Below are 25,279 nucleotides of genomic sequence, written 5' to 3' on the forward strand. Positions count from 1 at the left end.
AGTGCCTGGAAGACCCTCCATCTTTGCCTTCTCTACTGATGGAACTGCCCACGGAGGAGAGGCCAGGGGCGGGAGCGCCATGTGCAGTGACAAGGACATGATGAGCACCGCCGAGTGAGGGAAGTGTACAGAGCGGTGCGGCCTGCTCTGGGAAAGGAGAGGAAAGCTCCAGGGCCAGCGTGCCCACCCTGCCTCTCTGGTGGAGAGAAGTGGATGGTTTCTAGAGGTTATGGAGGGAACTGATCAGACCCCCTGAGAAACTCATCCCTCCCACCCTTCCCCCAAGACTAGGTAGGGTGCCCACCTGTCAGCCTCTGCCAGAGATAACACTCTGGATGCTGGGGAATGGGGTCCAGGGAGTTTGTTTTGTGTACACGTACAGGTATTTGTTTTCCCAAACATGGGACTGATTTTGCAGCAATGCTGTTTTGTAATTTCTTTGTAAACCTTAGGCTTTTCATTGGGGGTTAGATGGCTACCAAAGCGATGGTGAAATAAAGAGTTGAGGAAGGGGAGGAAAAAAAAAAAAAAAAAAGGTCTGTTCTAGGAACAGACTGGAAGGCTGTTCTGGTTCATAAATGCCTCTCGGAGACAGGCCTGCCACCTGCGGACCTCAGGGGTGCCCAGCCCTGGATGCAGATGGAGCAGCACATATGCAGCCACTCATAATCAGGTCTGCCCAGGGACCACATCCTCACGAGGCGTGCAAGCCTCTCAGAACCTGGCTCTGGCCTTGTCACTGACCACTGGGCGACTCTAGGTTCAGCCCCACCACCTCGCGGGGTCCCAGGCTCCGGCCCCTCTTCCCCTGCAGTTCCAGCTCCTGTTTCTGGGAAGTAGACAAGTGAACAAAATGTGACCCTGGTTCTGGGGTTTCTCTGGCATGAACGGGGGGAGCACGTCCCCAAGGGAGGAACTGGGCAAAGCGGGTGAGACTTGGGGACAGAGGAGCTGCTCTTTGCTGTGGGTTTGGGATCCGCTCAGAGGAGCTCAGGACAAAGCCCCTGAGCTGGTCTCAGGAAGGAAGTGCCCATGCAGGAGGCACGGGAACCCCTCTCCCTTCCGCAGCAGCCACAGCGAAGGTGACCTAGTTCACGGATCCTGAACCGGTGACCGCAGCTCCCGTCTCCCCAGCCCTTTTCCAGGCTGCACACTAAGGGACAAAACGAGGGGCGGTGGGAGCCTTCCTTTCCTTTGTGAGCCTGGTGTGACTGTGCTGGGGTCAGGGAGTGAGGAATGCAAATGCAACCACGGGACCCCACCTGGACACCCTCCACACCCCCGCCCCAGGGCAAGGGCAGGGCATCAGAGCGGCCCTGCTGGCTATGTCTCCGGGTGGAGAGTGGGACACAAGTGCCGACTGTACCTTTCATGACATTTCAAGAGGACGCCAAGCATTCTACAGCCTGATTCATTATTTCAAAAGACCCATAAAAAAGGGTAGCCTTAATTAGGAGGGATGCCAGGGGACCCCATGATTTCCCACCGTGGACAGAAAGCTGGCACCAGAGGATGGTCTCAGGAGCCAGAGGGGCGGGCTGGGGTCACAGACCTGGTCTCCACCCTTCACGACCAGCGCCTGGGGCTCGGGCCAGGCAGGGTCATAAGCCCAAACCTCAGAGTCTCTGCCTAAGACACACAAACAGCGACAATGAGCTTGTGGGCAAGGTACCACCCACTCAGGAGGACATCCTTGCCGTGTTCTCAGGCCCACAGGTAACGGGCTGCAGTTCCCCAGGACGAGAGGCAGCATGCCCACAGAAACACCAGAGCGCTGTGGACAGAGGGCGGTGGGTGGGTGGAAGAGACTTGGTTCTCATCCCTTCTCACAGCCGTCCTAGCAAAAGCAGAGCTGAGGAAAATGAGGGGCATGGCCGAGCCAGAGTCAGCAGCACTTTCCAATCAAGGGCAGGACAGGGGGCTGGGGGGCTGCAGAGCAGCCCCAAGGGGAAGGGCATCTATGCCAACAGCAGCACAAAGGAGCCAGAGCCCCATCTGCTCGGCCAGCACAGAAGAGCCAGGAGGGGCCAGGGCGGACACGGGAGGGGACGGGTGCTGGGGTCAGGCCAGGAGGCACTCAGGATATCAACTCCACACACACACACACACACGGACACACACGGAGATGTCAAAGAAAAGCACACAGAACAGTCCTCCCACAAAAGAATGGGCTAGACTAAGAAAAATAACTGCAGAGAGAAGACTTGGGAGGTGGGACCCTAAGAACAACTCTTGCCGCTCCCCCCATCACCCGTGACCAATCCAGTCGGGACTGGTACAGCTGCTGCTTGTGAGAGGTGCTGGAGACATGATGGGGACCCATGCTTCCATGAACTGCAGGCCGCCCAACACCTCATTACTGGTCCCGGGGGCCAGCTGACCTGAGGACCCGAGCAGGGCCTTTATAATGAAAAGATCCACGGTGCCGCAGGCTCGGGGGTACGGTACCTGCTCAAACTTCCAGCCGTCGGACATGGTGGAGACCATCTGCGTAAGCTCCTCCTCCTGACACTGGAGCACACGGTACACGTGTTTCACTGGCACCTGTGAGAAGGGCCACAGGTGAGGGCAGCGCCCGTGCCCCGCCCCCTCGCAGCCCCGCCCCACATGCCAACTGGGGACGGCGACAGGGGCCCAGGGGAGGCTGACGGTTCCCTTCCACCTCTAGGACCCAGGTCATGATGCCTAAAGGAACCCCAAAGGTATCCACCGAAGAAGCAAAAACAAACATGCTGGAACAGCTGCCGTTTTCTGCTTTCTCATCCACCTCCAAAAATACTTCCATTTCTGAATTCCAAAATAAAATGAGTCATGTTCCTGAAATCCCAAGAGCACCTGTGGCTAGATGTGAATACACGATGACAGCCATTCCTGTGCCTTGGGGGAACCACACAAAGTCTCTGAACTAAGGGGGTGCCTTGAGAGCTAAGCAGGACCAGCCTCAGCCCTGCTCACAGAAAAAAGCTCTCAGACACGCACAGCAGGTCGGACAGGAGCCCGTGGATCTTCTGACCCACTCACCCACCTGACCTTCGCTGAGCTATGCTCCAAGCTCGGCTTCTGCAACACCGCAGGGAGCACTGGCCAAAGGCCTGTCCTAATACAGCTGCCGCTCCAGCCGATACACAACACGTCAGTGACAGGGTCACAGCTCAAAGTACACGGGTCACCACACAGCCCAAGTGCTTTCATTTGTGAAACAGTGGAGGACACTGAGCACTGCTCAGCCTGAGCCTGCTAATCCCCTTGCCAGCCTGTGAGGGGGCCTCTCCCACATACACCATGCAGTGGGGACACAGGCACAGAGGGCTGGTGCCAGCCCAGGTCACAGGGTTCGTAACCAGGGGGGCTGGGCAGAGGGAAAAGAGGCCTCAAACTGGCCAGAGATGACTGGGGAGCTTGTGGCCACATCTCCTATCCCCTCCCTGGGCTCCTCCCGCTGTCCCAATGGCCCCGTGGCTCCTGCAACAGGGAGAGGGCGGGAGCTGTGTGGTGGGTGGTCCCAGCCTCCCGCGCCATCACCCCATTGTGCCCTCCCCTGGCCCCTGACCAGCCACTCGGAGTGGCCAGGCTGTCAGCAAGCCTCTTCACAAAGGCCAAGAGCTCCAGCTCAGGGCCTGCTGAGTGCCCAGCGGGAAGGCCCGGGGTGGGTGGGGGGCAGTGAAAGGGTTTTAAGTGGATGGTGACTCTTCATGTAGTCTGGCATGAAGCTCTGAGAGAAAGTGCACTTCACAGCAGCCTCCTGGCAGAGGGAACCCGCCGGGCAGGGCCTGGCACTCTACTAGCAAGTGCAGAGCTGGCACCGCAACAAAGACTAATGCCTAGACCCTCTGGTACCTCCCTTCGTGGGAGGTGCTAGACTCAGCCCATCTCAAACAACACTGGCCTAATGGGCAGCAGAGTGGCCAAGTGCAAATGGGTCCCACATGGGGCTCTGCACCACTGGGGACACAGTCAAGCACAAAGAGTACCTACTGAGCCCTTCCTTCCTGGTAAAAGCCAAACTCTCATCGTGCCTACACACACCTACAGGACCCCCACCTCATCTGTCTGTGCCCAGCTTGCCACCAACTCCCCTGTGCTGTCCCTCCAGCCACGCTGGCCCTCTGAATGGGTTGAGTACTCAGCTACCACAGGCCCTTTGCGCTCGCTGTGCCCTGTCTGCAATGCCCTCCCCGAGACAGCCACACACTCAAGCCCCACAGAGGCCTCCTGCTCTCCCTCTGCCCCCTCCTCACCCTCACTGGACCGTCCTCCTCAGCAGCTGCTCATTGTTCCCCACTGGAGTGGGGCCCACGAAGCACGTGCCCTGCGTGCTGGCCAGGGTGCCAGCTGGCAGAACCGCGGGAGGTGTCCAGAGGGCGGGCCACAGGCGCCAGGACAACTGCAGAGGAAGCCGGTCAGCAAGGAGGGAGGGAAGCGAGCCGCGCCTTTAGGCCAGGCCTCGGAAGGTTCCTGCACCTTAGTCACCGGTCTCACCTGTGATGTTCTGCTGTCTCGTTCTCTAATTTTGTCCTTTACAAGTTTTATGAGTGAGGTGATATTGTAAAATTCTGCTTCCTCCAACACCCCTAGAATAAAGAAGAACAACTGTAATTCCCACCAGATCAAAGAATAAACGTTGTGCCTCTGCCCCTCAGTGGACCGGTGGCCCGTTCTCAGCCCAGCCCACTGGAAGCCCGGCCCCCGTCCTGCCATCCTACAGACTCTGCAGACACCGCTGGCTCTCAGGGCCCCAGGGTGCACACGGAGAAAGGGCACGTTTGTGGATGCACGTCTGGCCCGCGTCCTTCCAGGTGACCTGCTGGGTGCTGAGTTCACGCTGGGCCCCCAGGACGTTTCTCGGACAGACCCCCTCCAGAGCCTGTGGCCGTCTGTCCTGGGCTAGCGGCCGCCTCACATGGGTCCCTGCATCACTCAGTCAGAAGACGGCTGGTTGAGAGGCTGCTCAGCTGCGGGACTCCTGCCAACTTAGGAACCCTTTCCTGCCATTTGCAACGTCCCCAGTTTAGGGGCTCTGAATGGCCAGGAAACTCTGAAGAGCGGATCGGAGGGGCCCTGCCTCGGGGGGCTCCTCGTGGGTATTCCAGAAGGTCAGGTGCATGCCTCCTGCCACCATGCCTGGTCGCCCCGACCAGTCTGCACTCTGCACAGCGGGTCCCTGCGCTAGCAGCACCGGGGGCTCGGAGACGTGGACTCTGTCTGACCCTTGAGCTGCAGCCTAATGAGGTCTCAGGGACTCAGCAGAGTGGGGGGTGGGGCAGCCACCGCCCAGGCAGATGTCTCTCTCTTCAAGGCCCCAAAGGGAGGTGCACCTGGCACGTCCCATCTCAGGATGACGCGGGGCGACGTCCTATCAACCCTTCCCTTTGGATCCAGGGGTGGGGACTGTGGGGCTGCGAATAAGCCCTGGAAGCCTCAGGATAAGCACTTTGGCCTGAAGGGCCAGCCTTCTACCATCCAGATGCTCCAGGCGCCCCTCGTGCTCTGAGGGGCAGATGGGAAATGGCACCCTTGGGGGCCTTTCTCCCGAAAAAAAGCACTCCGTCTGAGGCTGACGGAAGACAGGTGAGCGAGGCCAGGCGGCAGGGGCTTGATCTGTGGCAAGTACCACATTTGCTTTCTAAGCAAATCACGCTGGGAACAGTTTGCCTAAAACTGTACAGCTGCACACACAGAACACACGTGTGCGCACGAAAAAGACGCTGCAAAAGAAGATGCAGACACGCAGTCGGAGGAGCAAGAGGGCCCGGAGAGAAGGAGGGAGCGGCCTCAGCTCAACAAGCAAAGGGGAGAGAGCCCTGGGCTCTCAGCACTGACTAGACCCTGAGCTGGGAGCCATAGCACGGCAGGCATCTGGAAACGCAGGAAGAACTCAGAGGGGGTTCTGCCAGGGCTGCCCCAGAAGGAGAGCAGACCCGGGGTGACCGAGACCGGGGACCCCTGGGAGGTGGCGGGCCCCAAGCTGTGTGAATCAAGGCAACCAGAGAGCAGTGGGCCCCAGGGAGGAGCCCCAACCTCACGGCACCACCAACCGGACACCTGAAGGAGGGAGTGGGTTGCAGTCCCAACCAGCCCCCACCCAGCTCTGGATTGTCTCAGCTTCCTGGAGGAAGAAAAGGGGAAGAGGCAGCACCGAGCAGCCCTGTTCCCTCTGAGATAAGCATCTGTGAGGGATGGAGCTGGAGAGCAAGGGAGGGCCCCCCCTACCCCAGTCCCGCCTGCGACTCACCTTCCTCGGCAAGGTCTTTGTTAATGACCAGCTTTCCGTGTCTCAGGTAGTTCAGCACAGGCCCAAAATAGGTGGGGTCTCTGTCGATTAAATAGGCACCTGTTTCATCCTACAAAGAACAACACACCAAGGTGAATCCCAGACAAGAAAGCACAGTTCCCACAGCTGGTCCGCAGCCCAGCCGCAGCTAAAGGGAGTTTTGGAGGCTTGTGGGCTGTATGCGTCTAACACACAACTGGAAGGATCAGCATCTGTGGCACTTTAGGGAACCCCTAGGCAGCGCCGCCTGCTTCCAGCCACCTGCAGCCGTTGACCCTGATCTGTCACCACTGCAGGTGAAGCCAAGTTTAAGCTCTGTTGCGTCAAGGTGACCTCCCTATTTACTCTGAGGCAAGGAGATTGTGCACAAGGCCTCTTTCCTCACAGCTCCAATAATTCCTGAGAGCGAGTTCATCCTTTTCTCATTTCAGCAACCGTCCCACAAGAGTAACCTGACACACTTTCCCCCATGGGATGCTCTCAAAGGCGGGACTGATGCCAACAGGTCAGCATCTGAAGGACACCGCGACCCGGGCCGCCGCTGCTCATTTCGGGGCTCCTCGCTGGGCAGGACTGGGTAGTCAGAGGCTCATGGAACACAGCTTCATTTTCTGCTGCCAAGTGACCCTAGAGCCCCCCTGAGACTGCTGACCACCAAGGAGGCCTCCCCCACAGCAGCGCCTCCCGGGGTCCATCTACAGAAGGCGCTCCCTCCACACCTGGGCAGGCCCTGCTTCGCCCCCAGGGCCAGGGCCTTTCTGAGTGTTAGGGACCCTCACTGCCCACGGCACACAGCGTCAGGCATCTTGGCAGGGAGGTGGCGAGGCGGAACCCCTTGAACCTCTTGGACGTGGTGAGCCCACGGGCCCCAGAGCTCACTCCCACTGGGAGGAATCTCAACCGTGAAGCCGAGTGCTGTGTTAGGGCCCCCTTCTCACTCATGAGCACCAAATCTGGAATTTTGTGTAATAAACCTGGTGGTTTCAAGGGTTTCCTCCCGAACCCACAAAGCTATAAAAACCTGCTCTCCTCAGATCAAATCCGGATGTGGGGCCAGCGGGACCCAGAGCCTCGCTGATGGGTGGGCAGGGCCCCGCTCAGCCCGGAGCACCTCTGCCCCTTCCTCTCTCCCACAGGCCCTGGGTGCTCAACCCAACCTCCTGCCTCGATATGTCACTGCCTGGTCCCCCCATGGGCTTCCTGTCCCCCAGGGCAGCATCCAACCACACACAGACCCCCAACTTCATCTAAGGAAGCACTGGTCAGATGTTGTCCCAAGGGACTCTGCCTCCTGGCCTGGCTCCTCAGCCCTTTCTCCAGACTCCCTAGACCCCTCCTCTTCTCCAAGCAAGGCCAGAAGACCCCTGGGACAGGCTTCTGGAAGAATGATGCTTCAGCAGCCTCCCTACTGGTGAAAAACAGCCGCCATTTCCTACAAAGGGGCCGAGGTCTGGAAAGAAAAGGATGGAGCTGCCGCAACACGGAATCCAGGGGCTCTTCCCTGCACCTTGCGGATGAAAAGTGCCCAAGTGTGACAAGTGCAAATTGCCAAGCTCAGGAATTATTCATCGGCTCACCGCTACCTCCACAGACAGCTGGCAGAAGGTCGAGAAGGAAAGATCAGACAGGGACTGGGCTCATCTCCGCCCTCAGGACACGCCAGGGAGCCTCCCTTGTCACACGGGGCTGAGGCCCCATGACGGGGCTCAAGGCCATGCCACCGACACACCGGGTATCTCGCTCAGCACCGAGAGTGGGAGGGAGAGGAAAAGGAAGTGACCCAGGCCTCCAAAGCCTGGAGGGATGGGGGATGGGACAGAGAAGGAGGGAAAGGAGGTGAGCCCACAAAACTGTGGTGGTGGCGCGCCCAGGGCCAGGTGAGAGGGCCACCGTCCAGATGCAAAAGGACCCCAGACCAAGCACTGGAGAGCCAGCAATGGGGCTGGGCCTACAGACACCAGGCTGACCCGGAGAAGGGCAGGGGCGGGAGGCCACTGAACAGGGGTGGCTTTTTCACTAAAAGGCCACGTGGCCAATGCTCCAAAGGAACTCCTGCCCAGGCCCAGCCCTCAGCTCGGCGCACACCAGGCCAGGCTCATGGCCCCATCTTAGGGTGCCTGAGGTGAGGCCCTCTAACCCCGGGGGGCTGAGGACTCCCCAGGAGGGACTGGGGACCCAGCACCCAGGCTGGCAAATGCAGAGGCAGCAGCAAGGGGTGGGGGGACAGCACGCCCCCATCAGCCTCCCCAACATGCTCCCACCCATACCCTATGCTCAAAGGCAAGTGGCCTCCGTGCTCAACTACCCAGCCATCCAAGGGAGGGGCAAGCCTGTCGCTGCGTGGGGACCCCTGCCTTCATAAAAGGAGCAGCCTCGGGCTTCCCTGGTGGCGCAGTGGTTGAGAGTCTGCCTGCCGATGCAGGGGACGCGGGTTCGTGCCCCGGTCCGGGAGGATCCCGTGTGCCGCAGAGTGGCTGGGCCCGTGAGCCGTGGCCGCTGAGCCTGCGCGTCCGGAGCCTGTGCTCTGCAACGGGAGAGGCCACAGCAGTGAGAGGCCTGTTGCTCCGCAACGGGAGAGGCCACAGCAGGAGCAGCCTCACGGATACTTCCAGAACAAGGCCAAAGAGTCCAAGGCGTTTGCTGCTAACTGGGCTGGAGCCCAGGCCCAAGGGTGGAAGAGCAAAGAGGACCCCACCTGCGTCTCAGGGTCTGGAACCTAGGCTTTGTATCCACCAACAGACGTTCCTGGTGGCCCACCTGGAGAACAAGAGAGGCACTGGTCCCTGGAGGTGCCGGGGGCACAGCTGGGAGAGAGCTGGCACCACAGCGAGGGGGGCACAGAGCCACAGTTGGCAGAAGCACGGAGGTCGAACCCCTGGGGTCCAGGCTCACGCTCGGCTACTCAAGGCGCATTGCTCCTCTCTCCAGGCCTCAGCTTCCCCATCTGTCAAATGAGATACTCAGCCAAGAGGAGGCCGGGGGCCCTTCTGGCTCTAACGGTCTGTGTCTAGTCCAACGTCTCTTCAAGGTGACAGAGCTGGGCTCGTGACCTGTCCTGGGGGCTGGGACAAATTCCAAGGCAGAGGAAGCCACATGCTCTGGCCAGAGATGGGGAAGCACAGAGCCAGGAGACTGAAGCACACACCTGGCCAGGCCCTCGGAGACATGCGCCTTCCATGCCTCCTCCCCGGGCAGGAAGCGAAGGCAGTGCCTCCAGTGACACCCTCCCCACCCCCCACCCCCCTGCCGCACAGTCCATGGCTTATCTTAAAAACCTGTGTGAAAACTTAGAGGAGGCCATCCTGGGCACTCAATCCACACATGGGTTGAGAAAGCTGGGGCCGAGCACCCCAGAAAGAGAGGCCTGGGTGCTGTGCATCCAGACCTGCACCAGAGCACTGGTTCCCCACAGCTGGGCACCCCCCCCCCATCTCAGGGAACACATGCCAGCTCCCTGGGTGTCCCAGGACCCGCTGCCTGAGCCGGCCTCCAGGGGACTGGGGAAGCTGGAATGGGCTTCAATTGGGACCCCTGTCACCCCATGCTTCTCCCATGTGGTGTCACCAGCTGAGGGCAGGAAGCTCAGTCCAGCAGCTGCCACGCTGGCCCCAGCAGTGTGGCCTTAGCACTCCCTCCCGGGAGGGAAGACCCACCCACCTAGACCTGGAAATGCAGGCCCATGGGGTGACCCTAAGATACTGAAGGTCAAGTGGCCATCCCCTAGCAGTGACAAGCCCGCCCCTCCAGCCCCGCCACTGCTAAGCAGACTTCAGGAGGCTTCATGGCAGCTTCCTCCATGGACCCCACAGGGCTCTCTGGCCCAGTTTCTTCCCGTGGATGTGTTTTGCTCTGATGAGCTTCATTAAGAAACAAGGACGAGGGGCTTCCCTGGTGGCGCAGTGGTTGAGAATCTGCCTGCTAATGCAGGGGACATGGGTTCGAGCCCTGGTCTGGGAGGATCCCACATGCCACGGAGCAACACGGCCCGTGAGCCACAACTACTGAGCCTGCGCGTCTGGAGCCTGTGCTTAGCAACAAGAGAGGCCGCCATAGTGAGAGGCCCGCGCACCGCGATGAAGAGTGGTCCCCGCTTGCCACAACTAGAGAAAGCCCTCAACAGAAACAAAGACCCAACACAACAAAAATAAATAAACTAATTAAAAAAAAAAAAAAAAAAAGAAACAAGGACGAGGACTTCCCTGGTGGTCCAGTCGTTAAGAATCCACCTGCCAATGAAGGGGACAGGTTCAATCCCTGGTCCGGAAAGATCCCACATGCTGCGGGGCAACTAAGCCCGTGCACCACAACTACTGAGCCCGCGTGCTGCAACTACTGAACCCTGCATGCCTAGAGCCCATGCTCTGCAACAAGAGAAGCCACTGCAATGAGAAGCCCACACACCACAACGAAGAGTAGCCCCCGCTCGCTGCAACTAGAGAAAGCCCACACACAGTAACGAAGACCCAGTGCAGCAAAAAATTAAAAAAAAAAAAAAAAAAAGAAAGAAAGAAAAAGAAACAAACAAGGCTGAGACTCTAGGGTTAGGAGAGACTGGGCAGCAGCATGTTGGGGCGGCGCTCTCATCCTACAATTGGGGGCCCCCAATTCCACTGGGCTTTATCCTGGGCAACAGCCCAGAGGACCGCAGACTGACTCTCGTTTAGAGGCACCCAGGCAGGAGCTCTGGAGGAACACCGTCCTCCAGCACCTGAGCCCGAGCAGCACTCGAGAGTGTATGCGTGCCGGCAAGGGCTGCCTGCACAATAGACTGTAACCAGGCTGCGACTGACACGGGCACCAGGGCCCTTGGCATCTCATGTTGCTTGTGTTTGTAAGTGGCCCTGGGGCCTCCATCCTAAGGCAGAAATAAAGAAAACTACAGAACACAGAAAAAGAGAAAATACCAAAACATCCCAAATTCAGAAGTCTCAGGCTCGCTTGTGCAAAAGCACAGAGAGAATGGTCTCTGTGACACCCACAGCAGCAGCGGAAGGGGATGCCCGAGGCTCGGCCACCGGCAGCTGTGGTAACAGCAGCCCATCCATCACCCGCTCACAGGAGAAGAACCTTATGATGTGCACTTGGCATGGTCACACTTACAAAAGGCAGCAAGACACGAGGATCTCTCTCTTCCCTCCCTCTGTCCTCTCCTCAATTTATATAACAAGCATGTGCTACATTTATATAGTGGCAAGGCTTGAGGTTTTTGGGTTTTTTTGTAAAAGAGTCAAAATTAAGATTGCTTGCTTGACAAATCATTTTCCTCTATTGACTAACCCCACTTCTCACTGAATCTGCATTTGACCTACTTGTGAGGTGCTGGCTTTTAAAATATACATCTACCTTAAAGGCATAAAAGAGAGAAATGCCGGACTTGGCTCTTCAATATTTAATGGAGGTCATGCCCATCAGGTTACACACTGTTTGCTGGGGGCTCACTGATGCCCAAATTGGCCGAATCCCACTCCAAGGGGGCCCAGCCTCTGAGGCCGAGCTGCTGGGCTCCAGGGAACTGTGAATCCTGCATCCCTGAGCCTGTGTCGCAGAGGGAACGCCCTGGCCACAGCCAGGAGCACCCTGCCTGCAGTCACTTCTCTGAGAGGAGTCAGCAGGCAAGACAGGCCAGGGCCCAAGTCACACGCTCTCTGAGGAGACCCCTGACCTGCAGTCCCAACATGGACGGAGGCAGAGAAGATGATCCTGATTGGAAACCCGCACAGCCTCACCCCGTCCACTCCCTTCTGAGCAGCCTAGCAGCCTCAGCCCTCGGCGGTGGTTAGGAGGCAATGCTCTGACAGGGCCACTGAGGTTCTCCTGCTCGCCTGTGCCTGGCTCTCACGTTCAAGACAGCTTCGAGTGCGCTGCGCGGCAAAACATCGTGGGTCCAGGGCGGGCCGCCCACCCCCTTGATAGAACCGTGCACATGGCCTTGAAAATGGCCATAAGGAACGAGGGTCGAGGAAGTCAGGCTCTCAGGCAAGGCTGTAGACAGAAATGCATTCTGTGGCCACGTCTCACTCCAGCTCCGTGCATTCTCTGGAGAGGCCTGCACCTGGCTCCTTTCTATCACCTTCCCAACTTCCACAAACACACGAGGAAATGGAACACGAGAAACGCACGGCCACTGGAGACCAGAAGTGCAAAGGGTTGAGTGTCCCAAGCTAAACGCAAGATGTATTCTGTCAAATTTCCCCATTTGAAATCTGAACGCAAAAGCATAGAATTTTCTGTACACAAACATTTGCAATCAACATAATTAGCAATAATTTTCACTCTGAAATTATTTAAGTGATTCTGTTTCACTTAAAACCTTCACCTCTGCCCTCTTTTCTCTTTTGTTTTCTAGTTTGTCAAATCCTTGACCTAGAAGAGGCCTTAGACATCACCAACTACAAATGAGGAAACAGAGGCCCAGAGGCCCAGAGACCTGTCCAAGCAGCAGATGTGCAGAACTGTGCTGACGTGTGTGGGAGTGCTGGCTGCTTCTGACTTAGCTTTCCCCATATGAGACCCTATGACACCCTGTGTACACCTGGAGATCGGAAACCCTTCGACACACACAGGGAATAAAGGAAAAGCAAGGGCTCTGGGTCATTCCCACCCTCAGATCTCAACCAGCACCCAGCTCTCAGGGCCCTGAGCCCCGGGTGCCTCCCAGTCCTAGAATGTGGCTTAGAAACAGAATTTAGGGTGACATAGAGGACTCAAACGAGGCTCACTAAGAAACAAATGCAAGAGGACGTGTGAAAGGCCCCCAGCACATGAGGCTCCTGGTTATTCTCATAGAATAAACGTGCTTCAAATTCACCTAAGGTGGCGGGGTGGGGGGTCCCACCAATCTCCACGAACAAGTGGAGATGGCTCACAGGGACCGTTCAGCTCAGCAGGACTGGGGCCCGCTTGGAGCAGATGCCACATCAACTGTACAGACAGAAACAGGCATCAGGCCACCCCAGGGTGTGGGGCAGTCATGGGCAGGATGTCGTGGGTGGACCTGCCAGCCGGAGAGCCACCCGTCTAGGTCACAGCGCTATGAACATCTGTCACAAGGCAAGGGGGCAGCCATCTGTCCAGATTTCTCAGGTACTTCCCTCCCTACAGACACTCCAGTTACAGAACATCTGCACATAAATCCCCTACAGATGCCACAATACTTAGCTTGGTGGTGAGAGAGAGAGAGAGAGAGAGAAATTAGGAAGTCAACTTGACATGGAAACAGGTGGAAACCACGACTGCCTGGGAGAGAAGCACCAGCAGGAAGAGCCCAGGGTCCCTGGCCACAAACCTCCCCCCAGTGGTTCTGCCAGCCTGGAGGCGAGGCCCCCTCCAGGCCCAGAGTCTCCAGTCCCCTGGACGCCAGTCACTCAGCTCAGGCAGGCAGGACATTCTGCAGCCAGGACGCCCCGCCAGGGGTTCACACCACGCCTGCTGCTCCCAGGGGTGCCCAAGCCCTCCCCAGCAGCTGCCCCACAGCCACCGCCCTGCTGGCTCCAAGGCGGCCTCTGTTCTCTTCCTACGCTCGGCCCTGCCGGCAGATCCGGTGCAGAGTTCCCCCTTCCTTCTCGCTGGGGCTGAAGAGCAGGCCCACGGCTCCTCAGCACCCTCGCCCACCTCCCCTCCTCACCGAGGACTGCCTGGCGTCCAGCACTGCCTGCCTCTCCGTTACCTGTTTCGAAAGACCTACCTTGGCCTATGTAGTGGCAGTGATGGGCTGGCCCAGCTCATCACCTCCAGAACCAGCCCCAACAGAGCCTGGCTTGTAACACCAGGCCAGGATCCTGGAAGCCCAACCACTGAGGAAACTAAAACCCACAGAACATAATATGGATGACGAGGAGAGATGAACGGTACACACCCCTGCTCAGACGCCTCCCTGATGCCACGAGCCCATCCCAGACACACATGGAGGATGGTACTGAACTCTGGAGCTGTGTTCTCCAGGCTCGAGGGCATCAGGTTTCTTGTACGATAACTCGATGGCTGCCCAGAAGCTGTGCCCCTCCCCCTTGGCACAGGCTCCAGTGCCCAGAGTTGGGAACTGGCCCTCCAGGGCCTGTCCTAAGAAGTGTCCTTCTGAGAAGCAGGGGGCGCTGAAGGGCCCAGCTTCCACACCCCACCCTCTGAGGCCGGCCCAGCAACCAGAGCTACCTGCCAGCAGCACGAGGTTTGTGGCAAGTGAGGGAGCGTGTAATAAGTGACAAACAGGAACAAAAACAAATTCTGAGGGGGACAAAAAAGCATCCTTGGTACATTCTTTCTAAAAACAAAGTACAAAAGTAAAATAAAGACTATTAAGAGCCATCTCTAAGTCCTGCAACGACCCAGCACCAGGCACTGTGTGAGGGAGGGCTCATATTCCTCAGCTTCCTTAATTCTCACAACTCCTCCTCTGTGACTCCGCTCAGAGAGGTACATTAACTAACCCCAAATCGCAGGGCAGGTTAAGTTGTGGGTGGAGTCAAAGTCAGGCCTGAGTCCAAAGTCTAACTCGGCCACCATGAAAAATGCTCCGTACCCCCAACACCCACATCCCACCAACTCCAGACTGGAATGTGCTGGGCGCTCTGCAGTCTGGGGAGAGCGCCAGTGCTCGAGGTGGCCTGCTGGCACCCTGGCCACACAGACCCCTCCCTGGGTGCCACACAGAGTCAGCTCCTCTAAAGGACTTTAAAGATTCTTGGCCCAATGAAAGCTGTCCTTGAGCATCCCTGGAAAGCAGCCATGTGCACCCACTCCAGGGGAACGCAGCCACAGACAAGCCATAAGGAGCTGGCATCTCTGGGTTCCCATAAAACTCTATTTGCAAAACCAGGCAGGTGGACCGCACCTTTCTGACTGCTGCTCGAAACCAAGACCAGTCACTGTCCCGCTGGCCAAGAGCAAGTGAAGGCTGCCCGTGCAGTCGGGGGAAAGAGGAACTGCTCTGCAGTTGACGACCACTTCCTCCCAGCTACCCTCAGACGGCTGACAGGGGGACGGCTGATGGCTGTGTCCAATGCCCCGAACAGCTCTCCTCACTAAAGGCAAGCCCTTCCTCAGGGCTTCCCTGCTCAGGTCCGAGGGGCCCTGTGGAGAGGTGACCATGGCATCCATGGCGAGCGAACCCCCACTGCACTGGGCCACCACCTGCCCAGGGCCTGAGCCAGGCGCGGGGTCAGGGCTGAGAATATGATCAGAGCCAATCCTCAAGCAAAGCATGAGACGAAATGCATAGTGGCTCGGGACCCCCACTCCTGGCCTCAGACCGGAGACCCAGCCCTCTCACTGGAGCTGACGATGCTCTCAGCCTTTCGCCTCTGACTTAGTCACACGGAACATAATCTGCCGTTTCACTCTAAGTAATCCCCACTTCTCCTGCCAAGCGGCTTAAAAGATAGTCCTTCCACCCACACCCCCACCACTTAGCCCTGTCTGTAAAACTCCTTTCACTATCTTTCTAATCCTACAACTCTAGCCAACACCAAGTACGCTGGGGGTTGGCACAGGCAAAGAACTGCAGAGGACTTGGCATGTCATCAGAAACACCTCGACGGCCCCACCCCTCAAAGACCCATCTGATGCCACCACATCTGCAACCCCAAAGCCAGGACAACGGCCCTGCTGAAGGGCAAAAGCTCATGTGAAACACACAGTTTTCTCCAGGTCTGGCTCAGCTGCAGAGACTGAACCCCCACCCCCACCCCAAATCCTACTTAATCTGAGTGGTTTCCAACCACCAAGTAGCATTTCCTGTTTTCCTTTTATTCCTAAAGCATCTCCACACTGAGACAGGGACTGATTCAGCTCTGAACAAACTCTAACCTGTTTTCAACAATGCCACTGGGCCAGGTACCATGGAATACAGAGATATAACCCAAATGAATCACATGTCGAGTATTTACAAAGCACTTCTGGGAAGGAGTGTTACACCTGGCATGCCCCTGATGGAACAGGGGAGAGAAAAATGACCCAGGATAGCAGGTGAACAGATGCCGAAATGAATAACACAGACACAGCCCTACTGGGGAAGCACCAGGAGGAAGTGAGAATTCACATTTGGGCTATCTATAGAGAGAACTTCGTGGCAGCAAGGGCCCCGAGTCAAAACTGGAGACAAGAGGGTAAGGGTTTAGCGGCTTGGCGCACAGTGGGCAGTGGGTCCCAGTTACAGCCCAGCTCCCCACCCTCCCTAACAACCTGTCTGTCGGCTATTTAACAAAGCACTCCTCCAGAAAAATGTCCTGACACCACTCCTCCCACAGGGCTTCATGACTGAACTCCCCGCCAGACATTGTGCGTTTAACAGCAAGCTCCAGGTACTCTCCCAGTGAACTCCAAACCCATCAGGCTCCTGAAAGATTCCAGATCTTCCACTTCTTGGAACTCCTCCCCCTGATCTCCCCACCCAACCCCGACCCAAGCACTACTCTGCAAGCCCAGGTGCTCAATAAACAGGAGACAAATGCCCAGCAGGAAATCTTCCACCAGGTGCATCCAGCCCTGTGAATATCTGCGAGGTATGCTTTCATCAATCTTTTAACTTTGAGGTCAGGGCTTGGAGATTTTTACATGTTAATCAACATCCTGTTTCTCTTCCATCACATAATTACTAGCATCCCACTCTTCCAAACACCCCTTTCCCTCCACCCTCATCCTCAGATTCCTCACTCAAGGTTTAACTATCTAGGAGTGAATCTCTGGGACATTCTTTCATCAGAACCAAAGGGGGAAAAAACTGAGAATGAGTACCTTATACATTTTCTCATTTGAGGTAAAACACTCTACGACCATGACTAATGGGAATTAGCATTACTCTTTCTGGCAAATTCACATTTGTGGCTAAAACTAACCCATATTTACTATCAACTATTTTATGAGAAACTGTATCTGCTGCATTACCTTTATGTTCTAAATTTCAATTTTACAATTGGGAAATCAAGTGTGGTTAAGTGGACGATGGTGAAAAAAAGCAACTTCAACATAGACATACCCTGATAAATTACCCTCCCCAAAGGACTACTATACAGTAAAGCATAATTTTTTTAAGTAGTCTTGAGACAGTAAAGACTTAACTGGGCAAACTATAGTTAATCAGCTCTGAATAACTGTCTCAGTGCTGAACAGACAGCCATTGCCTCAAAACAACCCAATGGACAAGAGCAATGTAAAATCGGACTCAATATACAAAAGAGAAACGCTCAAGTAGAAATGCAAGTGAATGACCACTAAGGCCCACTGTTTAAACAGAAAAACAAAACAGTAAAACATACACCCACGCTATAAAAGGAAAATCATAGCTAACAAAAGCTTGTTTCTATCCTGGAGATGACTGTCATTTTCTGGGAGGTCAACTCTCTAGGAGTAGAGAGCTTGGTCAAATGAGCAATGGAAACAGCTTGGGGTGGGGGGTGGTGTACCAGAGCGCTGGCATCTCAAACCCTGATTTCTACCCATGACTAGTGGTTTTGTGGTAACTCGAGTTCTCGTCTCCCGATCATAAGGTCAAGCCACACAGAGGATGGTCTGTGTCAGGCTTCTGGATCTTCAAGAGGGATCTGAATCTTTCTGGGAAGCCTATGCCTGGCAAATGCTGGGCTGGCAAGGCACAAAGCCAAGTGCAATTATGTAGGCTCGAGTGAAAGACACAGGAAAGTTAGAATAAGGTTTGTGAACTGCCTAGGATAAATACAGGTAACAACTATTCTTCCAACAGAGCCTTTTCTGAGTTTCAATGCTGTTCAGCTCCAGAGATATTCTTCAGCCACACAAGTCTTGTAAAGGTAATAATCAAAATAGTTTCTAGTACCATCTGCACAACAGTATGAGCAGTTAATCTGATGAAAGGCAATCAGCAAACCAAGCTAGAGATTCCTATCCCTTTGAGAGGGCAATAGGAAAACTAGGTTAATTAGAAAGCAGATTGAAAAAGATTTCCTATTTTGCTCTTCCTTAACACCCCTAAGCCACCCCTTAATATGAGCAACATTCCGTTTGAAAAATCACTCTATGGACGGCACTTTCTGAGAGTGCTGAGTGGGTGCGTGTTGCGGCTGAAAACGATGGAGAACCAACTCTCTAAATGCAAGTCACTGGGAAAGGCAGGCCACCCGTGTCAACCCCCCACACCAACGTTAAGTCAAACGTCTGGAATGTGAGAAGATGAGAAGAACACCAGGGTTCTCGGATTCCAGAGCCACTAAGTACACTGGGACGGAGAAGAGGTGTTCTCACACCCGGGGCAAAACAATGTGGGGAGGAAAAGAAAGTAGATCCACAGCAGAGTCTGGGGTCTGCGAAACCTCCTCCACCGAAGAGCAGAGAGGGCGAGACAGAGAGACACCCCGAGGTGGACTGGCTGGGGATCTTCGAGGGTGGTGTGCGCCATCCTCTCCTTCCCCGGCCCAGGCCAGGGAGTCAGGGGGCTCGGGTCGAGCTGGTGACGAGGGGAGCACGGGGCTCGGAGCCGGGGCGGGTCTCCTCAGCGTGGGGTAGGGGGCGTGCGGCAGGCCGCCGACCAGGGTGGCCCGAACCCTCCTGGCTGGCCCGCGCGGCCCTCACCTTGTCCGAGTCCAGGTCGGGGTCGGCCTGGCACAAACGGTACAGGAAGGATTTCGGATCCCGGCACAGCGTCTGCCGAGTGGTGAGGAAGTAGGTGCCGCCGACGTTGAGCCGGACCCACTTGGACACGCTGCCAGGGCGCTGGGCTAAGGCGCCGAGCCCCGCGCTACAGCGGCGGCACAGGCTGCCCCCCAGCCCCGCCCCGAGGCCGCCCGGGGCCGGCGGCAGCAGCTCGCAATGATTCTCCGCCATTATCCCAGCAAGCCCCGCCACAGCTCCTCTCTACCGGAAGCGTCCGGCCTTTAATACAGTCCTCCGAGTTCCGTCCCGCCCACAGGTCCGCCCTCGTAAAGCGCCCACCCCGACGTCACGCGGGAGGCGGAAGTTCAGGTCCGGAAAAGCGGCCCGCCGTGCCACCTTCCGGCCGGAGCCCGGCGCGGCGTGGTCCAATAACGCCGGTGTGAGCGGGCCGCGGCGGAGCCGGGCGTCGGCCTCTAGAGGGGTTCGCTGGCCTCCGCCGGGCACCTGCATAACCGGACGCCCGTTTCCCGGCCCCGAATCCAGGTCACCCGACCCGCGACCCGGCCAAAGGAAGAGCTACGTCAGCGAGCGTCTATACTCTACATGCTTTTTTATTACAAGACTACCGAGCATACGTGGAAAATTCATCATCCGGTAACTACATCTAAAGCACAAATACTTGAAAAAAAGAATAAACAGATTCATTAAATTATGATATGATTAAATCATCGACCAAATAGAAAATTTATATAATAAAGCCAGAAAAAAAGTTGTAAAATATAGTTTACAATAATTATTCACATTCAAGGCTGTACATCAATACATACAACAACGTGGCCCCGAACATGAATTCAATCCAAATAATTCATATATTAGATTTTAAATAACACAGACTGAACTAGAGGCCAACAAGAGCCAGCAAATAACCTTATATAAGAATAAAAATACAAAAGTGTATATCCTAATATCATTGCATTATTTGTCTTCATAAGTTTTTTTTTTAATTTTTGCTTTGCCTGTACATCACAGTTACAGCTACAGACCAGGTAGAGAATATTATACATGTTCTAACTGACTGCCACCAACCTGAAAGACAGCTAACATACTACTGATTCATCCTATTTTGTGTTGTTAAAGAACAGCTACAGCAGCTCTAAATATTGCAAAAATTTGATTGCAGTGTCCAAACTTATCATGACAGAGGCTTTTCATCAGCAAAACGACCCTTATTCATAGTCACTCAGCCAGATGGGTTAGACCAGGGTGGATTACACAGCTAAAAAACATTTTGCCTTTTGTAAAAAGTTCTCTGTACATAAAGTTTGGTATTTCTTCATATTGAAGAAATGAATTCTGGGGGAAATTCAGGTATACATGTAGGCTTGCCCACCACGCTGTCTGAGCTACAGATAAAACTGCCCTTTGCTGGAACAGCTTCCGCCCCAGACCAGTTCTCCACAGGCAGCCTAATTTACAACCCTGCAATCTTGGGCCAGCAGCCTGCACCCCTCAGAGGCTCTGGGAGTGACTCCTGCCCCGATTTAAGGCACTTGCCATGTAGTCTGCCTAAGAGACAAGGGCCACACCCACTTGAGTCACCATCAGTTCATGTTAGGTTTGGATATGAAAAGAAACAATATGGAAAAACGCATATGGCGCCATCTCCAAGAATAGTACCTTCACCATGTTCTCATAGTGGCTGCAGCCTCTGCCTCATTCTGCGGACCAACCTGGGGAGAAGGGAATTTGGGGTGTCACAGGGAAGGTAGGAAACCTACTTCTGCATAATCTGGCCATAATCTCTGGCACAGCCAGATGGCACTGAGCATGGCACCTAGAAAAATCTTTCATGCATGTTTCACCTCAGAATTGACACACCCCAAACTGAAGTGGAGAAATTAAGAATGAAACCAAATTTGGGTGGTTTGTACTTCAAGACAACTAGGCAACCTGCAACACTGTGGACGAGGAGAGGGGAGGAGAAATCATTAAATCCTTATCAGCCAGGACAATCACATTCTACAATGAAAAAGCCTGGCCAGCGTGCTCTACTGAACTGCTAAGACCTGACTAAGTCGTGCGATTTGAAGAACACGGGGGCAAACAAACTTCTGTAAAATCTAGTTGTCTACATGGTTTCTTTTTCAAGTAGAGCCTTTGCTCTTTTACTGATTCCAAATGGCCCAATGTACTTTCTGAGTCTATAAACTTAATTACAACTCATCCACTAAGTATGTGGCAAGGTCAGTTCAACATTTTTTATCTCTGCTGACTGTGCAGATGCAAATTCAGTACCATTGTGGACACAAAGTACAAGACTCTGTAAATATCACCAAGCACTTGAAAGCCATAGCAGCAGGGATGGGAAGGTAACATGCAAGCACAACCAGGTTCTTTCAAAAAAAATAAGGAAATTGGCTTTTGGAAAAATGTGTCACAAATGGCCTGCAGTAATGACAACATTTTAGCATTTAAAAAAAAAAAGCAGTCTTATTCAAACATTCTTGGGAACACACAGCTTACCAGAAATTGATTTGTTCAGGATCTGTAGGACACAACTAAGAAAGTTCTGTACTGGAACTCTGAACATCTAAGCATCAGATCAAGACAGAGGAGAAGAGAGACTATACTAGCTTTAAAATGAACAAACTCTTTGACCCCAAAATACCACTTCTAGGAATCTGGGCAGGGTGGGGGCAAGGGAGATCAGAGTCAAAAATCAAAGATTTATAAGGATATTAATCACAGCATTATTTAAATAGTGAGAAACCAGAAACCATCTAAATGTTTTATAGCAATGAAATGGTCAGATAAGTTATGATAAAAATTATTAACCACTAAACTCTACAATCATTAAAAACAAGGTTTTTGAACAACATTAAGATAAATACCAAATGAAAAAAGCGGGGTGCAAAATGGTGCATGTTGCAATGTTCCCACTTCAGTTACAAAAGCAAACACACGTGTGCGGGTGGGGAGGAGGGGGCAGCAGGCTAGGCACCAAGATGCTCACAGTGGTCTTTCCTGGGCGCTGAGCCTCCAGTTGATTTTTTTCAGAAAACAAATGTTTTAAGAAAGTACAAAATCACCTGGAACCCCATGCTGGCACTCTGTCCTCAGGAGTCTGTGCCACAGACTGTCTCCTACAATTCCTCCACCACAAATACCACAGAGTAGCCCCCAAGGGGGCTGGGGTAGGTGCAGCTCCCGTCAGCTCTGGCATGACCCCAAGAGCCATCTTTCCCAAAGCAAGTCTGTAACCAGCTTCCCGAGAGTCAAGGTTCAGGATGGCAGGCACGCAGGGTGCCACTCACAGGGTGGGGCTTCGTGCTCCACATGGGGCTGCCCATTGCCCACTGGCCTGGTCAGGTCCACAGAGGGAAGGAAACCCCATCCAAACCCAGCTTCCTCATGTTCCCAGAGAGAGGCAATGCACAGTGGGCTGTCTGGGCCAGCAGAGACTTGGCCCTCCTGGACGTCCTCCCTCCACTCTGTGCCAAGAGAGGCTGCATGGTGTGAGACCATCGCTGCTTGACAGGTGCTGGCTTTGGTGCTTATCCCTGTCTTGTCCCCTCTCAGTAAGACACTCCTGGATCTATTAAACACCAGGGCATTTTCTTTCTCACCTTGGTTAAGACCACATTTATATATATTTCTAGGTATGTCTGCATGTGTACAGAGACTGACACCCGCGTCCACGTCTTAGAACATAAGGCACCTGCATGCCAGGACGATGGCTCAAAGGATGAGGTGGATAAAACTAAAGATGACATGAGTAAGCACAGGGTAAGACTGGAATATATAGGGGCCTTAAAAAAACAAAAAGGAAAGAGGACTCTGAGCAGAGAACGGTGACCTACAAAGAAGGGTTCAGCTGTCACTGGCTCAGGTTGGGCAGTCACTTCAGCTCTGCCAGCTTCGAGCTCAACCCTGAACCCCTCATTCTCTGGTTTCGGAGGTTAAGATGGAGCTTGTCGGTTAAGCCCAGGAGGTAGTGGCGCTATCCAGAGGGAAGAATGCAACGGAAGATTTGTCTCTCCCCGAGCAGCCCAGCCGAGTGCTCTCTTAAAAGCCAAATATCAGCTCTGCTTATTTCCCTGCAACCAGACACCCAAGAAAGACGCTGTGCAGGAGCGGGCTCCTCACCCTCCTAACTGCACACACACAGATGAGGACGCTCTGACGAGGGTAAATATAAACACGGGAGTGCGCCTGAAATCAAAGTCCTGAAAGAAAGGGTCAAGACTCACTTTCTGGAAAGCATGTGAACACAGGCAAGACTTTTCCAAAACGAGGAGGAGGAAAGGGGGCTCAGTCTACGACCACACGCCCAGGGCACCCTGGGACACCCCCAGGGCAGGCACCTCCTACACCTTGGTATCCTCGACACACACACACACACACACAGCCCAAGCAGAAACCCCTGGCAAACCTGGCTCCCACCTCTGCTCCCATCCAACCCCTCTCCCTGTCCAAGCACCGTGGGATTCTCCACATCCGAACCTTTTTCCTAGTTTAAGAGCCACTACTATTATATCACTAAGACAGTTTAAGACATCTTTCCTCTACATGTGCACCAGTGGTCACACAAGGTGATGGATGGTTCGTTTGAGATAGGAGATGGGGGCAGAGAAGTAGTCGGGACCTTTTCTGTGGGAGGTTCTGTTGGTGCCTTTATGAAAGTCTAAAGGAAATGGCAAAGTCATCCCTCCCCTGGGGACACAGCCATGTCTGTGAGCGGCAGCCTGCAGGCCCCAGCGCCTGCTCCTCTCCCACCTGGGACTGAGGACTGCCCCCCAGGGACACCCTGGGCAGGGAGAGGAATGGCTGAGCCCTGCCTGGCTGACAGGCGTTCTCTGTTCAGGGGGCAGCAGCAAAGACAATCAACGGACCGGTAAGCCCTGGACCATCCTAAGTGCACAGCAGTGCGCAGCCTCTAAAGAGCTAAAGGAAATAAGCCTGAAACTGAAGGAGAGCGGGCTGGGGCTTGGGTTCAGGTGTGGTGTTCCTGCCCCTCATGCAAGGTGAGTGACACTTTTTTCCAGGCAAAGTCCACTTGATGGGGACCAGATGACCTGGCAACATGAGAAGGTTTTTTGATTTTCACTGTGCATATGTAAAAACGCTCTGAGTTAGACTATGAGAATGTTCAACTTTAGCAAGAAAAGTGTGCATGTGGCAGTTGGGAGCCTGCTCTCCTCCGTGAGGCCTGGGTGTGATGGAGGACCGTCCAGTGTGCCGACTCCAGGCACCTCTCAGCCCTGACTTAACCCTCCACCTTTCAAACAAAACTCTCAGGAGGGGCCACCAGCTCTCACTCCTCCACAGGGAGGCCTCCAGGCCCGTCTGCTGCACTGCCCTGGCCTCACACGGGGAGGGGAAGCCACTGAGCCCCATCTCCTGGTGCACCTGGTATTCCTCCCAGGCAGGTACTCAGTTCCCCGCCTCAGAGGGCAACGCTGCTCCGAGGGATGACACATCAGAATGCTTGGCTGGCACCTTCTAACACAGCAGCGACTCCATATTTCACCTGGACAACCTGTTCTACTTCTCAGTGCCCGAAGCCTGCCCGGCCAACACAACTCACAGACAGCAAGGACCGCAGAAATCTCTCAGCCAGGGCTACTTGAGGAGGCAAGCACGGGCTGTGGGGACCAGGCCATACACTAGGGACGCGAAGAAAGGAGCACACGGACGAAAGCCAAGAACCCGCCTGCCCCGTGGAGCTCGGGGGTCACCCCAAGAGAGGTATGCCTGGCTCCCTGGTGAAAAGTTAGTTCCACGATGATCCGGGGGCAGAGAGAGCCCAGAGACATGCCTGGGTGGTCCCCTTGGCCACAGCAGGACCGGCAGGTGACAGGGCACATGGTGGAGAGCTGGTGCCGCGAGTCTGTCTACGAGTCCGGGCGGGAACCAGGCGGATGTGCATGATGCTGGTTCCCATAGCGAGCAGAGTGTGAGAAGCTCCACATGGCACAGAGAGCAAGCAAAGCGACCCTGAATTCCTTTTTGTTATTGGTTTTGTTCTTTGTGTGGTTGGGTATTTTTCTTTTCTTTTAAATAAAAAAGCTGCAAGGTTCCGCCGTCTGCGTCCCCCTTGAGATGGCTGGCAGGTGGCCTGGAAGTGTCCAGGTGGCGGTGAGCCGTGCTGGGCACACGTCCTGCAGCGGGTGCAGGGCCGCGGGTGTCACTGCACGGCGGCGTCCGGGTGGCTCTGGTATCTGTGCCTCCACACCTCCTGGATCTTTTTGCACCATTTGTGAGCATTCCCGCTCGGGTCCATCAGGTAATATGTCCTATTTGGCTGCAGAGACAGAAACGTTTAACATTCTCCAGGGAGTCCCACTAAGACCAGCACCTCCACCCATCAGCGAGAAACTGTAAAAAGAAATCGCCCTCCACTGCAGCCACCGCAAGTCCCTTCTGGAAGCACATAAGCATGTGAATTTT

At 54.8% G+C, this 25,279-nt stretch overlaps 2 protein-coding genes across 3 annotated transcripts in view; both read right to left on the reverse strand.

Annotated features, from left to right (window-relative positions):
• KCTD5 (potassium channel tetramerization domain containing 5) overlaps positions 1-19,098 on the reverse strand; it is a 28,270-nt gene extending 9,172 nt beyond the window's left edge. For both annotated transcript variants that reach the window (XM_082643943.1, XM_082643944.1), the window contains exons 1-4: positions 18,809-19,098; positions 6,233-6,341; positions 4,480-4,571; positions 2,449-2,544 (exon numbers count right to left, since the gene is read on the reverse strand). In XM_082643943.1, coding sequence (XP_082500069.1) covers positions 2,449-2,544; positions 4,480-4,571; positions 6,233-6,341; positions 18,809-19,060 — 549 coding nt within the window. In that variant the 5' untranslated portion in view covers positions 19,061-19,098. The remainder of the gene's footprint in view (positions 1-2,448; positions 2,545-4,479; positions 4,572-6,232; positions 6,342-18,808) is intronic.
• Positions 19,099-19,424: 326 nt separating this feature from the next.
• PDPK1 (3-phosphoinositide dependent protein kinase 1) overlaps positions 19,425-25,279 on the reverse strand; it is a 71,790-nt gene continuing 65,935 nt past the window's right edge. Inside the window, exon 14 of the mRNA XM_082644714.1 lies at positions 19,425-25,133. Within this exon, the coding sequence (XP_082500840.1) occupies positions 25,017-25,133 (117 nt within the window). The 3' untranslated portion in view covers positions 19,425-25,016. The remainder of the gene's footprint in view (positions 25,134-25,279) is intronic.

Source organism: Mesoplodon mirus (genome assembly GCF_964341445.2).
Source record: "Mesoplodon mirus genome assembly, chromosome: 15".
Lineage (NCBI taxonomy): Eukaryota > Metazoa > Chordata > Mammalia > Artiodactyla > Ziphiidae > Mesoplodon > Mesoplodon mirus.